General features: G+C 37.2%; 1 protein-coding gene across 3 annotated transcripts in view; it reads right to left on the minus strand.

Moving 5' to 3' along the window:
- The window catches only part of FGF12 (fibroblast growth factor 12), a gene marked incomplete at its 5' end in the record, with an annotated part of 401,111 nt that overhangs the window by 174,496 nt on the left and 206,237 nt on the right, over positions 1-20,378 (minus strand). For all 3 annotated transcript variants that reach the window (XM_079767431.1, XM_079767430.1, XM_079767429.1), the window contains one exon: positions 18,624-18,727. In XM_079767431.1, coding sequence (XP_079623557.1) covers positions 18,624-18,727 — 104 coding nt within the window. The remainder of the gene's footprint in view (positions 1-18,623; positions 18,728-20,378) is intronic.

Raw genomic sequence — 20,378 nt, forward strand, 5'->3', positions numbered from 1 at the left:
ACAATATTTAAAATGGTAAATCTTTTGAAAATAAAACCTTATCCAATTCACTGAGTGAAAAGTAATATTGATTGACCCAGTCACTGGCCTTGAAAACAGACATAATGAATGCTGTAATAAACACAAAAGAGGAATGGTAAAGTAATTGTGACAATGTCATGAGATAAAAGCTGGATTAATAGCCACTTTTCACAAAATAGACTTCTACTATTATGACATAAGATGTGCTTGTTATGTCTAATGATGTTCAAAGGTGAAACAAGCTCAACTGAGATGAGAAGATACATGTGGCCTGTCAACTGCATGCTATTTCAGTTTGCTTGAGATGATCTTCAAGTAATCCTATACTATAAAAGGCTAATATGCAAATCCTATACAATAAAAGGCTAATATGCAAACAGTGGAACAACCAGTGGCTATGACACACACTGACCACCAGGGGGCAGACGCTCAATGCAGGAGCTGCCCCCCTGGTGGTCAGTGCGCTCTCACAGGGGGAGAGCCTCTCAGCCAGAGGCAGGCTCACAGCTGGTGAGCACAGCGGTGGTGGCGGGAGCTTCTCCCACCTCCGTGGCAGTACTAAGAATGTCCAACTAAAGGGAAGTGAGCCTAAGCTGGCAGTTGGACATCCCGGGAGGGCTCCCAGACTGCAAAAGGGCGCAGGCCAGGCTGAGGACCCTCCACCTCTGAGTGCATGAATTTCGTGCACTAGGCTTCTAGTTTGATCATAATATGGGTACAATAAAAATAAGTATTTAATTATAAAAATCACATCTGTATGTTACTTTCTTTAAATATTTATATGGGTTTCAAATTCTGTTAAAACCTATTTTAAATAGTCATATTTAAAACTGCACAATAAGTTTCCAAATGTATATAAAGTAGTAATATGCACTACTGCAAGGCACTAAGAAGTGCATTACTAAATAGATAATTATATTTCTATACCGTTTTTTCATTAAATAACCCCAAGATGCAATTTTAAGTTATAAATATTTAAGAAAATATCACAGAACATTTTAAAATTGAAACAAAGAAAGGAAGAAAAAGTATATTTTATGATTTAAGCAGATACCTATCCCAATGTAACACCTCATTAACAGATATGTATAAATTTTTAAAGCCCTGACAAAATTAATTTAAAAGTCCAACTTGGTGCATAAATTCAAATACCGCCAGTCCTAGCAAATATTAATCTTCCTTTCAAACTCTTCTCTCATAGCCGGTATTTTATGGACAAAATTAATGGTGTTTACATGTGTAGGATACAGTTCACAATGAAAACACAAATTCTACTGTTTTCACTCCTTTTCCACTTTTGTTCCCACACCAGGATATTAACATTTTGTCACACCTCTCCAATTGTGAGGAAATTCACACCTTTGTGCTACTTTAAAAAACAAAACATGTAACTCAATTAATGCATCATGAATCCATTAGGGAAAATAATTTTATTTACTTTTGAACCTCTATTAAATCATGATTAAATTGATATTTAAATAGAATTAGTGTTTTTAATGAGAGCACTATAGAGATAAAATTCACATACCATACAGTTCACCCATTCAAAGTGTACAATTCAATGGATTTTAGTATATTCACAGAGTTGTGCAACCATCATAATAATCTTTAGAACATTTCATTACCTCAAAGAGCAACCACTCTCCCTTCAGCAGTGACCCATCCCCATTCAGTACTATATAATCATTAATCAACTTTCAGTCTCTATGGAATTGTTTATTCAGGACATTTCATAAAGATGGAATTATACAATATGTTGCCTTTTGGGCCAGCTTCTTTAATTTAGCAATATTTTCATGGTTTAGCCATGTTGTATCATGTACCAGTACCTCACTCCTATTTATTGCCAAATATTCCATTGTATGCATATGCCATGCTTTATTTATCCTTTCATTACTTGATGGACCTTTGCATTTTTTTTACACTTTTTGGTGATTATGAATAATGTTACTAATAGTATACAAAAAAATTTTTTGTGTGAAAATGTTTTCATTTCTCTTGGATGTATACCGAGTTGTGAAATTGCTAGGTCATATAGTAACTCTATGTTTAAACTTCTGAAAAATTGCCAGGCAGTTAGAAGGACTACATCTTTTTATAGTCCCACTCGCAGTGTATGAGGATTGCTTTTTCTCCATGTCCTCACCTACCCTTGCTATTACCTATCTTTTCTTAGTATGGTTTAATTGATTTAGAGAAAGATGAAGGGAGAGGAGTAGAGAGATAGAAACATCAATGGGAGAGAGAAATATTGATTGGCTGCCTCCTGCAGACTCCCTGCTGGGGATCAAGCCCACAACCCAGCATGTGCCCTGCCCAGGAATCCGGTGACCTCTTGGTTCTTGGGTCAATGATCAACCACTGAGCAACACGAGCCAGGTATTTTTATTGAAATAACTAAGGAAGTTCTTGAAAATCCCTTAGGTATATTTGTAATAAAGAAAGCATTTTATCTATCTTTTTAATACAGCCATCCTAATGGGTGTGAGGTGGTATCTTCTTTTGGTTTAGGTTTTCATTTCCTTGATGGCTAACAGTATTGAACATTTTCTCATATGGCTATTGACTATCTGCATGTCTTCTTTGGAATATATCTGTTCAGATCCTTCACACACTTTTAGTTGGGTTATCTGTCTTTTTACTTTTAGCTGTAAGAGCTCTTCATGTATTCTAAATACATGTGCTTTATCAGGTAGATGGCTTGCCAACTTTTCTCCCCTCCTCTGTGTTGTTATTTGTTCACTTCTTTGATCGTGTCTCTTGAAGCACAAAAGTTTTAATTATGCTGAAAGCAAACATTTATTTTTCTTTTGTTGTTTGTGCTTTTTGGTGTCATATCTATAAAATCACTGCTTAATCTGATGGCATGAAAATTTACCCCTATGCGTCCTTGTAAGAGTTTTATTGTTTTAACTCTTACACTAGGATCCATGATCCATTCCGAGTTACTTCTTTATATGTAGTGTAGGCTTTTAAAATAATTTTTCTTTGGCAACATGCTGTTTTTATTGAATTTATTGCGATGACATTGGTAGGAACATACAGTGGGAAATAAATATCCTATTCAAATAAATGGTGTTGAAAAAAATTGGACAGTTGCATGCAAAAAATTGAAACTAGACCACCTTCTTACACCATACACAAAAATAAACACAAAATGGATTAAAGACTTAAATGTTAAACTCAAAACCATACAAATACAAGAAGAAAACACAGGTAGTAAAATCTTGGACATTTCTTATAGCAATATTTTTTCTAATGTATCTCCCCAGGCAAAGGGAATAAAATAAAAAATAAACAAATGATACTCCATCAAACATAAACATTTTTGCACAGCAAAGGAAATCATCAACAAAATGAAAAGACAACCCCCACTAAATGTGAGAACACATTTGCCAATGATACATCTAATAAGGAGTTAATATCCAAAATTTATAAAGAACTTATAAAACTCAACACCATAAAAACAAACAATCCACTTTAAAAATGGGCAAAGGGCATGAGTAGACGCTTCTCCAAAAAGGACATACAGATGGCCAATTGGCAACATGCTATTAATCAGACTTCAAGGTATTAAGACAATGCCAACGAAGTCTTTTTATTGAAATAATTAAGGAAGTTCTTGAAAATCCCTTAGGGATATTTGTAATAAAGAAAGCATTTTATTAAATAGCATACAAATTTTTTTTAAAAGATAACTTATTCCTGGATTCTATGTAAAAAGAGTCAAAATACTTGAATAGCACAAATAACATAAATTCATGATGAGAGTTAATGCAAATTTTAACATTAAAAAATATATATATAATGCCAAGACTAACATGTATCATGTTTCTATAATCCTGCTTCCTTCTTTTAAGACCCTAAATAATGTCAATCTTCTATTATGGTATGAAAGCACAGTGATTGTCCTTTTCCTTTCTGATGATTAGAGCACCTATAATACTATTCCACACGATATAAATGAAAATAGTTTAAATCAAATAGATTAGCAAATAAAAATGAATGACTATGAGAATTGGTGCTTCAGATGCAAGAAATATGACAAAAGGGGTGAAAACCAGTACGATTTACAAACATTTTGTTCCTATGAAAGTTTTGCCCTTATTCTTCCCTCTGCTGGTATCACTTGTCCCCTGGTTTAATGTCTGATTTTCTTTCTTTTCATTCTTTAGGTTTTTGCCTGAATATCATCTCCTTAAACAAATTTTCATGGCAATGCTTTCTAAATTAGTTTCCTCTATTATTCTATACTAGACGCCCAATGCAAAAAAATTCGTGCAAGAGTAGGCCTTCCTTCCCCCGGCTGCCGACACTGGCTTCCCTCTGGCACCCAGGACCCAGGCTGTCGGCACCAGCTTCCCTCCAGCAGCCGGCACCTGGGGCCCGGGCTGCTTCCCTCCTCGGGCTGCCCGCAGGCACCCGGGACCCGGGCTGGCTTCCCTCCGGCTCTGGCTTTGTCAGAAAGGATGTCTGCAATAATGTCTGGAAGAGTCTGATCTAATTAGCATATTACCCTTTTATTATTATAGATTACAAAAATATACTTATCTCTTTCATAGTACTAATGCTAAATTATAAATTTTCATATTTTTGTTTTCATGTCTTGCGCTCCCACTACAGGGGAAGTGTTTTACATTTTATTTTCAACTAGAGGCCCGGTGCAAGAATTCATGCATGGATGGGGTCCAGCCAGCCTGCCCTGATCAGGGCCAATCAGGCTGGGCCGGCTGTGGAGAGGCGCTGCAGGTGGTTGGCCGGCCAGTCTGCCCCCTGGTTGAACACCCGGCTGAACTCCCAGTCAAGGGGACAATATGCATATTAGCATTTTATTATATAGGATACCTAAGACAATGTATGTCACATTAACAATTCTAAATAAATAGGTAGTAAAGTATTGGATAAATGGAAGCATGAAAAGCTTCTGATTCCTAGATTTTCAGGCAGCTCTCTAGAAACCACAGGCAAACACACCCATACAAAGTCAATGTGATGTCCTTTTCCTTTGTAGCTTTCAGTTCCCTCACTACTTCTTATGGTTCCCCACAGAAAGACATTTCATATCCAGTAAAATAGAAGAATGGAAGTTGAAGTAGTAATGCTTATTCATCTTCACCCCAGCTATAAAAAGAACTTTCAGAGGAACTATCTATCAATGTGCCATGAAAATGCAACAAGCAGAAAGCTCCTGCTTCAAATCTCAGGTGAGTTCTAATCCACCTGGATATGAAAAAACAAACAACAGGTAATCTTTACGGCCTCCAGTCTCTTCTGAATTCATAAATTTTCACCTATTTATAGTGACTCAAAAGATTGTATGCAACCTAATGAGGAGACTACACATAAATATCTATTCTTCGATCTGCTCCCTCTCCCTCTCTCTTTCTCATCTTTTTTTGTTGTTGTTATTGTTAACCCTCACCTGAAGATATTCATTGATTTTTAGAGACAGTGGAAGGGCGAAAGAGGGGCTGGGCATCAAACTGGCAACCAAGGAACCAAGGTACATGCCCTTGAACTCCCAACCCTTTGGTGTGTGGGCCAATGCTTTAGCCACTGAACCACACGGGTCCGGGCTCTCTCTCTCTCTCTCTCTCTCTCTCTCTCTCTCTCTCTCTCTCTCTCTCTCATCTTAAAGGTTTACACTCTGTCCACTTAAATTTCAGTCTGGAGAGGTCTGGCAGTTGCCAGGTACCTAACCAATATCCACTTTCCCCTTCCTATTAACAGAACCTTGGTTTTCATGGATACAACAATATAAGTAGCTTAAAGTGAAAAACAAAACTAAAATCCCAGACATTTCTCTCTGCTCTTTCCACCTAGAAGTGATCACATGACACAGTTCTATCCCTAAATGGACATCATTGGAACTTCTGGGAAAATGTGTTTTCTGGACAAAGGCACCATCTCTTTCTCTGTGCCCCTTTGTACTAATGCCCAGAACGTTCATATTAACTGGTGATATAGGAGATATCTTGTAACACAAGAAAAAAGCCAATTAAATGTAGATACCTTGGCCCTCATGGGCCTATTGAGCCAATCAATGAGCCAACACCAATAACTGTCTATCTCCAGACTTCTGGTTATATGAGAAAACAGGAGCCTCTGGTTCCTTTAAACCACTTTTAAGCGTGTCTCTTTTACTCATAGCTAAGCTCAATTCCTGGTTGATACAGGAAAGTGAACTTAAGAATGTTGCCATGAACAGTTGGTCTTGGGAAGTAAAATCATGTGAGGAAATTTTCAAATTACTGAGATTTTGTGCATATCATGACACCTCAGATGGCCCACTGAGTCATCTATAATAATAAAAGGGTAATATGCTAATTAGACTGGACATCCTTCCGGACGACCTTCCAGACGAAGCCAGGGAAGCCCGGGTCCCGGGTGCCAGAGGGAAGCTGGTGCTGGCAGCTGCGGGGAGGAAGGCCTATTCTTGCACGAATTTCATGCATCGGGCCTCTATTATTACATAGCCATATACACAGGATCATGTGTAAAGTGACTACATATTTATTGCCCACATCTTAATCCAGGGCTTTTCTAAGAATCAAATAGGCACTTTCATTAATCACCATAAGACATCAGGCATAAACTGGAACTATGATATATAGTTACCTAATGGGAGACTAATGTTCTCAGTGGCCTCAAAATAAAAGTTCTTTCCAGTTGGAGGTGCCTGAAATATACACTGAGTGGCCAGATTATTATGATCTCTGAACACATATTAATCTGGCCACTCAGTGTATATCCTATATAATAAAAGGCTAATATGCAAATTGTCCCTCGACCAGGAGTTCGACCAGCAGGCAGGCCGGCCAACTGCCCATGTCCCCTCCTCCTGGCCAGGCTGTCCAGACCCCACCCATGCACGAATTCATGCACAGGGCCTCTAATATATATATTAGTGGCCAGATTATTATGCATTCAGAGATCATAACAATCTGGCCACTCAGTGTATGTCACTTTTGACATATCCATTTCAATGCATCTAATCCATTTCCCCACTTTAACTACTAGATTTAAATATTGTGTGTTATAGAAATAAACTTTAGGTGCATCATAAATGCAGTAGGCCATAGGCTTGAAGTCTCCTCAAAATATAGCACTCTGTGATCTGTCCCTGCCTGCCATTGCTCTCACTTGGCAGCTTAGAACAGTGTTTTGTTTTTTAATGTTCTCTTTCACAAGGCTGTCTGTTCAAAGAGCCAATTTCCCTGCAGACCTGGTCATAAGACTGACCTGCCTGTGTTTCTCTGCTTCACCACATCTACATTCCACTCAAGTCTCAATTGAAAACCTTTTGATTTTCCCTTTGAATTCAGCACTCATAATTTCCTTCTTTTCCTGTCCCCAAAGGCTATGAAACTCATGGCCTACAAACATATTTATGTAGTGTATTTCACTCCAGCTGAGAAATATAAGGAAATAGTTTGAAGAAGGGAAGTTCCCCAAAGTTGAAAAATTGGCTTATACTTGGGGGGAGGAAGGTATTGAAGAAAGATTGTTCCATATCTTTTAATTTTTGTTTTGTTATCACAAACCAAAAAAATATATTTCCATATAATAATTACTAATCTTTTACATTGGTTTTGGAGAGCAGGTAAGGGAAAGCAGAATAAGGACAGGGACTCTGCTTGGGGAATCAGGCTAGACCAGGAAGCCTTGTAACATTAGAACTCTTCTGAAGGAGGCCAGTGGCTAATCTTTCAGCAGGAACAACATGGAGAACATGGAGAGAATGAAACTTTAGCTTTCTTGGAAAATCTGACCACTCTGAAAATTAGTTCATCTCTTTATTAGTTTATAAGGTTAAAGCAAAATACAACTCAAACTGGTTCATACAAGAAGGGGATTGGCTCATGAAACTGAAAACTTCAGAGGGAAGGCTGGCTTCAGGTATGTCTTCATGTACAGCTTTACAGGAGGTGAACAAGACCTGATTTCTCCATTTTTTCACCCAGACCTCCTGCCCTCTGAATGTTGGAGTCATTCTAAGACAGGATTTCTCCTTGTGCTTTTAAAGTGGCTGTCATCCTTTTATCCTCTCAGCTCTAAATTCAGTTGTTGGGTTTTTTTTGTGTGTGGATGTGTTTTTAAAGGCAACTCTCTTTCAACAGATCAAGTCAAGTTTGGGGCCTGAAGCTAATTGGCTCTAATTAAATGAGAAATACTCAAATACTCTGTAACCAACCTTGAATGGGCAGGGTGGCGAAAGATATTGGATTAGGCAAACCAGTAGTCACTACTGAAACTAAGAGTAGAATTAACCCTACATGAACTTCATGGATTGATGGTAAAAAAAAAAAAAAAAAAAACAATTGACAATACACTGAGCATCTTCTTCAATGTAGCTATTATTACTACGGCTGTTGCTGCTACTTACAGCTAACACTGAGAGTGGATTAGGTATTAGGCAGTGCCAGGGCTTGACATGCATCATTTCATTTAACCCTCATTATAATCCTAGATAGCTGGCATTTTCATTATTATCTCCATTTTACATACAGGAAAACTGAGTCTGTAATCTGTAATGGCACTAAAAAAAGTACATTACAGAGCTAGGATTTATTTCTAAAGCTCGCATTCTTAAATACTGTCTAATATTACCTAATTTTCTAATGACTACAGAAACACAATCTAGAAATTTTGGATATATGACTACACATCGGCCTAATTTTTCTAAGGGTAATATAGAAAGTAAAAATATAAAATTTAGTACCATTTTCAAATGATTCAACTGAAGGTCCTCATTAGTGCTGCTCTTAGAAGCTTAATCCTGCTTTTATGTTTCAATGAAAAATGTTATTACAAACACATATGTTAATTTTAATAATTAAGGCTAGCCCTGGAGCTAAAGTATTAACATTTTCCAGAAGTTATAAACTCCTGGAATAAAACCAACACTACCTACAGCTGAAAACATCATAATAAGATAAAAATGTATGCTTATATTATTCAATCCTCACTGAAAGTATAACTAATCACCTGTTGATTCCTTCTAAATAAAGGCAACATCCTATATAATAAAAGGCTAATATGCAAATAGACTGAACTGCAGAACAACCGGACAACTGAACAACCGGTTGCTATGACAAGCACTGACCACCAGGGGCCGCACGCAGAACATGGCGGGTATCGGCAGCAGGGAACAGAGCGCAGAACATGGTGGGCATTGGCTGCGGCAGGATGCTGGAGTAGGTGAGTGGGAACGCCAGACCAAAGCGGGGCGCCAGTTGCTGTCATCAAGGCGAGCCTCTGGTGGTTACTGAAAATTCTTTGCTTCCATGCACCACAGTCCTGCCTGGTGCTCGCACCTGTTGCCGACACCGGCCCCACTCACACCTGCTGCTGGCACTGGAGTCGCCACTCGCACCCACTGCCAGTGCCTGGTGCCAGCCCTGATCGCACGGCGCCATCAGTGGGTGTGAATGGCAGCTGCCAGCCCTGATCGCCCCTGAGGACTTCTCCACCTCCCCTTGCTCCTGAAGGGTGATTGGGGCAGCAGCCACCACTAACATCCACTCATGGCGCTGGCCCCACTCGCACCCGCAACTGGTGCTGGCCCCAATCACTCCGCGACATCAATGGGTGTGAGCGGGCTGGTGCCGTCAGTGTGTGGGAGTGGTGTTGGCAGGAGCAGGGATGCAGGCAGACAGGGGACCAGAGGCCATGGTGGAAGGGGCTTGGAGGGAGCGAGGAGGATTGGCCAAGACCTGCCCCTGTGCCCACCGCAGCCTTGTGGCCCACAATTCCTTTCAAGGTGCATGAATTCATGCACTGGGCCCCTAGTAATTCTAATAAAATAATCATGTCACATGTTTGCAAAGAACAAATGCCAGATTCTTGGACTGGCAAGATTCCATATTTTCTTTATTTTTAGTTGAAAAAAAATACTTCACTTCAGCTAATTAATATATATGAGGATAAAAAGACATAGATAAAATAAGCAATAGCCAAAAATTAGCCTGAATTGAGAAAGAAATGTTATAAAATTCAAGGAAACCATGAGTATATGGAAGAACAGAAATATGCAAATGACCTAAACTGAATATTAACAATCTAATTACTGAACCATAGTTGTGATTTGGCCTTTGACTTCTCTCTATTCTGGTGCCATTAACTTCCACATTCTATGATTAATTTGGCATTAATGGCTAAGGTGACCTCTTATTGTCCTTCAATATTAGGGAGTTTTTAGAGATACCATTTTTCCCAAGAAATAGTTTGCATATACCTCAAATTTCAGAATATTCCATGAGGGAGTGAGTTGATGAGAAAACTCAAATTCCAAAGCAAGCATTTTGTACCCCTATTCTATACATGCTTTAAAAATCTGCTATTTATTTTCAACATGGAGTGGAAATCTTTCACTGAGAGATGAACTGTAATGACCAGTGGCTTCACAAGAAAATATCCTGGCCAATCTTTGCTTCTATCCCACCTCTCTTTTAGAAGCCCTACTTAGTTAAAAAAGGAGAACATGACAACAATATAAAACTACAACACAGTATCAGCCTCAATGCAGAGAAGTCTGAACAATGTGATTCCTTTACCAAACTTTCCATATTTTAACAAGACAGTTATATCCTATTCAAATTTGAATGAGTTAAATGAGCTAGAAAGTGTGTGGAATCACAATCAGGAAAATTATTACAAAATCATAAAGACCAGATGGCCAATGGAATATTACCAGAGGTAAACTGCATGAAATGCATCCATCAACAGAATCAACAAGATTTTAACAGGTACCTTTATCTGATAAGTTTTCAGCGCTGTGGGAGATATTGATCTATATTAGACATAATGCTTAACATCAAGAAGCTTGCATCTGACAGGATAAACAGGGCATAAACCTAATAAAAAGTAGAAAAGAAATATACAGATAAATATCTTATGAAAGTAAAAAAATACGAAAGTTATTTTTGGCTGCAGAAACAGAAAAATTGTATTGGGTCCTCAGTGATGAGAAATTTAGGAAATCTGTGATAGTAGGAAAGCAAAAGAAATTAGGAATGAAATAAAAAGTACTTTCTTCTGTTGTCCACCTTGTGGGTATAAAATATATTTTCCCTACGTCTCTCAATATTGACCTTTTCTTTACTTCTCCCTCAGAGACCCCTTCCATGTTTCTCAGTAATTCTTCATACAGTTTTTCAATATAAAGTCAGAATCCTCTTGCAATCTTCACATTTTCTACTCTTGCTGAAGCACCAGACCATAGAATTCTAAATGGCCCAAAGGATATGAATCAATCAAGCATTCTCTCGTTCTTATTGTTACTGCTGCTTTAATGAAAACCATCATAAACCAGGGGATAGGCTGCCCTGGTTTTAAAGAATCATGCTTTTGACATTACATTGTAAAAATATAGAGAGTAGCACGCCCTTAATTGTAACATCAAATAGGATAAGCAATGTTGATTAAAGAAATGAACACTGAACTCTAAGTTCCTTTTTCTTGACTTATCTCACCTATACAGAATGAACTCATTTTAATCACTTAATTTCTCTCTTTCCAAGGTGTAGCTTCTGTCACTCAGTAATAATTATAATATCAGAGTTATTGCAAAGCCAAATGAAACCATATGAAAGTTCAGGAAAAAATTGAGAAACACTCCACAATGAAAATGTTTTCTTATAAATAAGCCCAAGGAGAGCACAGTATTATTAAAAGCTCAGAGTTTGTTTGTTTTTAATATGTTTTTTAAAAAATTGATTTCAGAGAGTAAGGGAGAGGGAGAGAGAGAGAGAAAGAAATATAAATGATGTCAGAGAATCATTGATTAGCTGCCTCCTTCCACCCTTACTAAGGATCAAGTCTGCAACCTGGGCATGTGACCTGACCAGGAATTGAATCATGACCACCTGGTTCATAGGTCGATGATCAATCACTGAGCCATGATGGCTGGGCAAAAGCTCATAGTTTTTGAAGTTAACACCTAGATCAAGTTTTAGGTCTATTACTCACTAGGATGGGCTCATTTAAGTAAACAACCTTAGTTATTCATCAATGGTTAGTAATTAGTTCCTGTCCTTTCACACAGTTTCTGTAACAATTAAATATGAATCTAAAAACTACTTAGAAACAATAAAAATTAAACATACTATATTATTTGCATTAGCACAATCATTAATACTGCTGCTATGGCTATCACTGTGTAGCTACTCTTATGACAACTTATAATATTACTTATGCATCAGAACATAGATTGACTTTAAAAGTTATCACTGATTACCTTCAAGTATAATTGGAATGGGTTAGGAGAGTGTTAAACAATAAAAATTCATGTTCATGTTATTTGAACTTTGTGTATCCCTCAGTTGAAATAAAACATTTATTAGTTTACTAGAGACCCGGTGCATGAAATTCATGCATGGGTAGGGTCCCTAGGCCTGGCTGGCGATCAGGGCCAATCTGCAGGGCAACCAGCAGGGCGATTGGGGGCCCTCCCGCTGGCACCTGCCTTGACTGGCCTGGGGCCTGCAGGCTGGGGGCAGCTCCTGCATTGAGCATCTGCCCCCTGGTGGTCAGTGCACATCATAGTGACCACTCATTCCACCCATCATTCGTTCAGCCATTTGGTTGATTTGCATATTAGGCTTTTATTATATAGGATAAGCAATCTAATTCAGATTATAGAGATAATTGATTCAAGGCTAAGACATTATCAATATAATTGTTTTTAGTTTATAAAATAAATAAACCTTTTCAAAACATTTTAATCATTAGCCACTGAAATACCAGTGATATGTGTGCTCAGTGCATCAAACTATTTATTAAAAAGAGCCAATAATTTTAGCCTAGTTACAAATCCTAAGGAAATCAAAACCACAATGAGATATATTATTCAATCCTGTTAGGATGACTACTATTTTTAAAAAGAAAAAAATATATAACAAGTGTTGGTATGGAGAAATTGCAACACTTGTACATGCTGATGGGAATGTAAAATGATGCAGCTGCTATAGAAAACAGTATAGAGGTTCCTCAAAAAATTAAATACAGAAATATCTTATGATATAGCAATTCCATTTACTGTTATATATCCAAAGTAATAGAAACAAGATCTCAAACAGATATTTGCATATCCATGCTTATTTCAGCACTATTCACAATAGCTAATGTATGAAAATAATCTAAATGTCCATCAGCAAATGAATTAACAAAGAAAATGTGGTATATACAAATAATATATTCCACCTTTAAAAGAAGAAAATCCTGTCATGTGCTACAATTGGATTAACCTTAAAGTAAAATATGCTAAGTAAAATAAAATAGTCACAAAAAGATAAGTACTGCATAATTCAATCTATCTGAGATATCTAAAGTAGTCAAACTCGGAAACAGAAAGAAGGATGGTGTTTGCTAGAGGCTGAGGGAAATGGAAGAGGGAGTTGTTATTTAATGGGTATAGAGTTTCAGTTTTACAGCATGAAAAAGTTCTAGAGATCTGTCATATAACAATGTGCATATAGTTAACACTACCATAACATACACGTAAAAATGATGAAGATGGTACGTTTTACGATATGTGTTTTTATCACAATAACAAAAAGATGCATGAGTTCAAACTATAATGCATCTTCTCTGCTCCAAACAGATAGCATGATGAATAAAATATAAAATATAAAAGGCCTAATATATATTTATATATAACAAATTTATGTAATATGTAATTTATTACATATATGTAATTTATTAAAATACATTTCAATTTCAAAATTGAACTATCAGCTGTTAAAGCGTGTGATTTAATAAACACTACTTTTATAATCATTCAAAGTATGTGTATACATTTCTGGGGGACACCCTATATAAGGCCTGTATGACATAGCCACGACCAAAGCAAGCTAAGCACCTGTATAGGATAGAAACACAAAGCACTGAGCAGGTCCCAGCTGCAGGCCTACTGAGCTTCAGGTCCTGAAGGAGGCCTTGTGACCCAGAATTGTGCTCTGCTCAAGTCAATGTCCACAAAAGCCCTCTGTGTACACTAGAGGGCCAGAGGCAGGCTACCGCGCCACACCAGGACCTGGGATAGTTTTCCTGCTCCAACTTTTAAAAAGGCTGAAATAAAATAGGCAGTTACTACGTTAGGCAAGAAGCAGTGATAGACATTGCCTCACAATGAGAGGACCTAGACCAAGCCACACCCTAGCCCTGGCCTCCTTCCCTAACCCCAATGTTACACTTGGAGCCTTGAAATGACTCTGAAAACCTTCCTCTAAACTAGAGCCCCTGAGGGCTGGATAGAGACAATCAAAACATCGATAGGAAGTGAGAGCAGACCTCAGAGGAAGACGTGGATTTCGGACAGGAAAAGAGGGAGATACATGTGCCTGCAGATCAAAATTCCAAACACATGGAGAACTCACTCTAAATTCTAACCTAATCAGAATCCGCTTCTAAAAATGGCAGCCAACAAAATCCACAATTGAAACATGAATTCATTACAAAAGAAATTAACCTTATGGAAAAGTCTGACAAAGTATTATAATAATGCTCAGAAAGATAAATGAGTTCATGAATGTTTTTTAAAAGAGTCAGATAATAAAAATAGGAGGCAATAAATCAGGAACAGGTAAATATTAAACGGAAACCATTAAACATTCAAACATGAAAATTATAGTGAAATTACAAAACAGATGGCGTAAAATTTAGAGTAGATTAATTGGCAAGTTTTCCATATAAGTCATTTAAGTATTGTTAGCACAAGAGACAGGAAAACATGAGAAATAAAACATATATGGGTTGAGAGTTTAAATTTTCCAAACATGAAGAACTATGATTCTTTGAATTAGAAGGGAATGCTGAATTCCTAATAAAATAAATTAAAATAGATTCACAAGTAAACATTATTATAGAGAACTTGCAGAACATGATGTATAAAGAGAAAAACATCTTTTAAGTTCCCATAGACTAGTAGGTTACCAAGGAAGTAAAATAATATTAAACTGGAAGCACACTTGTCATGGTCAGTAACATGCCAGAAGTCAAGGCCATATAAAAATATTGTTCTAATTGTATAACTATTTGAACTATAATTCAAGAGGGAAGGTGAAAGGAAGGCATTTTTTATGGAACCAGAATGAAGTGAACCCTAACACACAAAGCAAAGTTTTCAGTTAGAAGAAAATTCAGAGGGGCCAAATTTGATACAGACAGACAGAAACAAAAATGATGTGCATAGAAAAATTTTTTAAAGATCGGTAAGTTTAACTATTAGCTGTAGAATAATAACCTATCGTGCACATGATTAAGTTTAACTATTAGCTGTAGAATAATAACCTATCGTGCATATGATTTCATTTTAAAGTGTAACTAATCCAATTGCCAAGAAGAGTGGTGATGCTCACTGAGCAAGAAAATACCCTCAGATCTGTCAGCTGTTTGGAAGAACAGAAACACTGAAAATATTTAGCAAACTATATACTTATGTACCTGTGTATGTTAAAAATAAGGGTAAATCATTAAAGGGGTAGAATTATAACCTACCATTACAAAGTAGCAGAAAAAATTTTTTTAAAGTGTTCCAACAATGTAAGGAAATAAAGAAAAATATGGAAGCAAAAAATATATAAACTATAATGATACAAACAAATACAGATGCATTAACAATCTCATTAAATACATATGGATGAAAGTCACCTATTAAAACATACATTTTCCAGAATGGATCTTTAAAGTTTAGCTCTACACTCTGTCTTTCTCTCTCCTGGTGAGAGGAAATTTAGGAGTAACAAGGGAATTAATTCCTGGCTAAAAATGAATACAAACTAGGTAAATGGCACTAGATAAATGATACTGTTTGTGAATTTCTTTTGAATGCTCTGTTTGTTTCTCTAGGACGTCTTGGGTCACACACCCATTTCTCCTTCCCCATCATATACTCAGTTATGGCCCTTACTGGTATGCTCAACTACACTGTTTCACATAAAGTAGGAAACTGCTTTTCAAATAACTTCAAAACTTAATATATACAAAAACACCCAGGACAGACTATGTTAACAGCCTGTTTTTAACTCACCACAGGGCTCCTGGCTGCAATAGTGCTCTCCTGCTGAGGCAAACCACACAGACAGCAGCAGTATGAAGCTGATAAAGCCTTGACACCCAATTCTCTTTCAGGTCTGCCTCCCCCATACTGGATCCTTTTAGTCCCATTACAGCATCTTAGACCTATACCCCTGTTTAAAATTTAAAATCAGCATTTACTCCTATTGGTCCTATCCAGAAAGAGGGTGATTTTGAAAGGAGGAGGCCTAATGATTGATGACAGTGATGCCATGCTTATAAAGGAAAATTGCTCCCAGTAGCCTGGCAGGACCATAAACAGGGAAAATCATTGCAATTCTTGCTATGAGGCAGGTTTCATTTAAGTGAAGAAGAAAACTGAAACTCTAGGTACCTCAAACAGGTAACTCAGCAACAGCTGACTACTGGCTTTACTAAGGCATTATCAGCTCCTTTACAAAAAAAAAAAAAGCACCTACAGTAAGATTCTCTTGGCAAGAATTTCTTAAAATTTCATCTGATGAGCTCAAGCCATGCATCTCTGAAAATGCTGCAGAGTATAAAGGTTAGTCATCTCATACTGAAAATCCAGCCTCCTCCCAGGAACTCTGGGATTGCATCCAACAGGGTGACCCCTCCGCACTTCCGCCCCCTACACATTCACACACACACACACACACACACACACACACACACACACACACACAGGCTCTTACACAACTGCCTCCTGCCTATACTACCACCGCCAGACTCTCTGTGTTTTTCCTTCTCCCAGACCTTTGGAAATCACTCTGGTCCAGAGAAATAAACTCTACAGCTTCTATGGAACTACAACCTGAATTACAACCTCTTAAATAAATAAATAATCACCTTCTAAATATAAATATAAGCATAATATACTCTACCTTTAGCTGTTGACCTGATGACTGATTAAATCCTTAAATCATATTATCCCTAGGATGATCTCCATGTTTTAGCTTGCAATACATTCAATTTTTTTTTAAAGTTTAAGAAACTAAAATTATTTTAAATAACAACCTGTTATCTTTCTTTTTCTTATTTTCATTTTTACATTTAAAGCACAGACTCACAATAACTGGACATTAAGAACTGTTAGAATTATGGCACACCAAGAGTGAGAGCCCACGGTTTTGACCAAAAATATATTTACCTTTAAGTATTGTTTTGAGTAGAAACTGTTAAAAAAATGTATATGTATACATCTAGTATATAAAAGCATATTTAGATCTAAATATGTTGAACAGTAAAACAGTAACTTTACGAATTCTAATATGGCCCAGCCAGTGTTGCTCAGTGGTTGAGCATCAACCTATGAACTAGGAAGTCACGGTTCAATTCCAAGTCAGGGCACATCCCCGGGTTGTGGGCTCAATCCCCAGTATGGGGTGCGCAGGAGGCAGCCAGTCGATGATTCTCTCTCATCACTGATGTTTCTCTCTCTCTCTCCCTCTCCCTTCCTCTCTGAAATCAATAAAAATATGTTTAAAAAAAAGAATTATACTATGAATGACAGATATATTACTAATATCAAGCATAATATACCAGAGATTCATTTAACTGAATATTAAAAAAGTTTAATGGCAGTTATTCAATAAATGATTTAGTATCTTGTAGGCATAAGTGAACTTCCTGAATAACCTTGTGTTATTTACTGAGAACACAGAAAGTAAGAGTGGAAATCTGTAGCCATGATTTTCAAGGATATTTCTTCTTGAACTACAAATAGACAACTCTCTTATAAGACAACAGAAATTATATATACACAAGGTTCCGTGCAGCCACATTTTCTCTCAATGCATAAATTATTATCTTGAGATTGAGATAAGCATCAGAATATCATTAACTTCTTTATAACATGTCAGTGCTGATAATGTAGCCACTGATGTTACCTAATTTTATCAGCTTCAGATTAAAAAATGACGTTAGACAACATCATTTTAAAGGTCCAGAAATTCAGTCAAAGAGAGGAGGTAACTTGCCCAAAGGGATAACTTCAGAGTAACTGAATGCAAATTAAACTTTAATATCCCATCCCTTAAACCAGAGCTCAGCCTACACATTCACATTGCCTTCAAAGTGACCAGTTACCCCAGGAATCTGACCCATTAGGTACTGCACAGATTTTATTAAATACAACAGAAGCATAATCTATTTTCAAAGTTCTTCCTCCATAGACAGAGAAGACTCCCAGACAAACTGAAGAATCTAGCTTCCCAAACCATCCTCTGTGCTTGAAGAAGAGGCAACAGGAGAAAGGAAAAATGACTCACCTCTTACATTAAACAGAAAGGTAAAATTCAAAAAATATATTATCCTCCAGAAGTGGAAGTTAGATGAAGAGAATTTACATTGCAGGAAAGTAACTAGCTCTTTCTCAACATGACAACTTTTGTAACATTCTGAATTATAAAATCTTCATAATAACCCTGACATACTGGCTCAGAGAATATAAAATTATGTCAACTGCCACTTTTTCCCCCCTGAAATAATGGAATGATGGTCACTCCAATGCCAGTTCTCTCATACACACACATACACACACACACACACACAAAGGGACTTACTGAGCTGTAGAGATAGCCTTCACCATTCATGGCCACATAGAGGCTGGCCTTCACCCCTTGGATGGCCACCACACGCAGGCCCACGGGAATTAGATTGAAGAGGGCTAGAAAGGAAAAAGACAGAGAAGAAAGGGATCAGTGACCTTTTGAATAAATCATCTCACTTATTAAGATAACTCTTTTGGGAATTAAAAACTATGAACCAAAATGGAAAGGGAGAGGGAGAAGAAGAGGGAGAGGGAGAGGGGGAGAGAATGAATGTCTAAGGGTGAGGCCAACTCACCCTTCTTGTCTCTGCACCACCACTATGTGGTTCCAGGTAAACCACATAAACTCATCTGTAATGAAGGGTTTACATTAGAAGGTTTCTAAGGGCCCCACCTGGATCTGAGAATTCAAGATCTCCCCTCCGCAAAACGAACAACATTCAAACCACGTAATATAAGATGTTTGTTTTTTAACAAATAATTTAAACCACAATTTTTTCAATAGTGGAACATGTTTATAGTAAAAATTGCTAATAAAGTATGATCTTTGTAACGAATGCCAGACTTCTTCCTTTGTTCTAACCACTGTCCTTGTGCTACTGAAAAAAACTTAAGAAGTACAAGACCTTAAGGTAACTTGGGGAAAGAAAGCTAAGACATATGGAATCATCTGATACAGTGTATAATTTTTGTCTATAATTAAATGTAATATATGCATTCTATATATATTCTCTGTGTTACAGAGTTCAGGAAAATGGAAGGTCTGTGTGGAATGAAGTAATCGGGAAATGTCTTACACAGAAGATGGGACCTGAGTTGACACCTAAAGAAAGGACAGCAGTTGAGTGAGCCAGGGACAAAAGAACATTTAGTGGGGCAGTAAATTAGGTGGCTCTGCAGGGTAATGGGTGTGTACAGGAAGGGACTGGCGGATTGGAGGATTTATTTCATATTGGGAAGAAATGGAAAAGAACACCATGTAGATAAGGTAGGGATAAATAACTGGGACACTGGCATTCTAATCTTAGAGATCTGGACTTTCCCAATGGGCAACAAGAAGTTGGCATAAAAGGATTCAAGCAGCAAGGTTACAAAAATGTGTGAGACTTTCAGACAACATAGTTTCTAAACCCACCACATAGAAGCTTTATGATGTTGAGCTATTCATTTAACCTCTCTGCTTTAGTTTTTCTGTCTGTAAAATGGGCATACTAATCCTCACTGCACAAAACTGACAGAATAATCAAATGCATCATCATGTTCTTGAAAGTGTTTTATAAACAGAGATGCGGCCTCTCTTATATTATGAGTTATTTGTCATTAATATATGATTTCCGATTGTCAAATAAGGTTAGCATAGGGTCTGATGTAAATACTCATATATCACTCTAGTAATATTGAATTTATATTCAGAAGGTTATTTAGTACTTTTAAAAAATAATACTTCGTATTTGTGCAACACAATTTTCAAAGTGCTTATAAATCCATTATTGTATTTGTCCTGCCACCACAAACACTAAGAAGAGTTCAGGATAGAATGATCATCCTAATCTTTAGAAGGGCAAACAGGTTCAAAGAGATAACCCGGGTAAAATACCATCTGAACAAAGCCTTTCTGGCTCTTTAATGTGGTTACCTGTCCAAAATATCCTATTCCCCCCTTCTTCCATTTCAAGTTTAATTTCTCCTAATAACTATTCTTACCCTCTTGCAAAATAACGGATAATTTAGCTATTTCCCTATATAACTTGCAGCTAGCTGTGGCTAC

Source organism: Cnephaeus nilssonii, assembly GCF_951640355.1.
Source record: "Cnephaeus nilssonii genome assembly, chromosome: 3".
Taxonomy (NCBI): Eukaryota; Metazoa; Chordata; class Mammalia; order Chiroptera; family Vespertilionidae; genus Cnephaeus; species Cnephaeus nilssonii.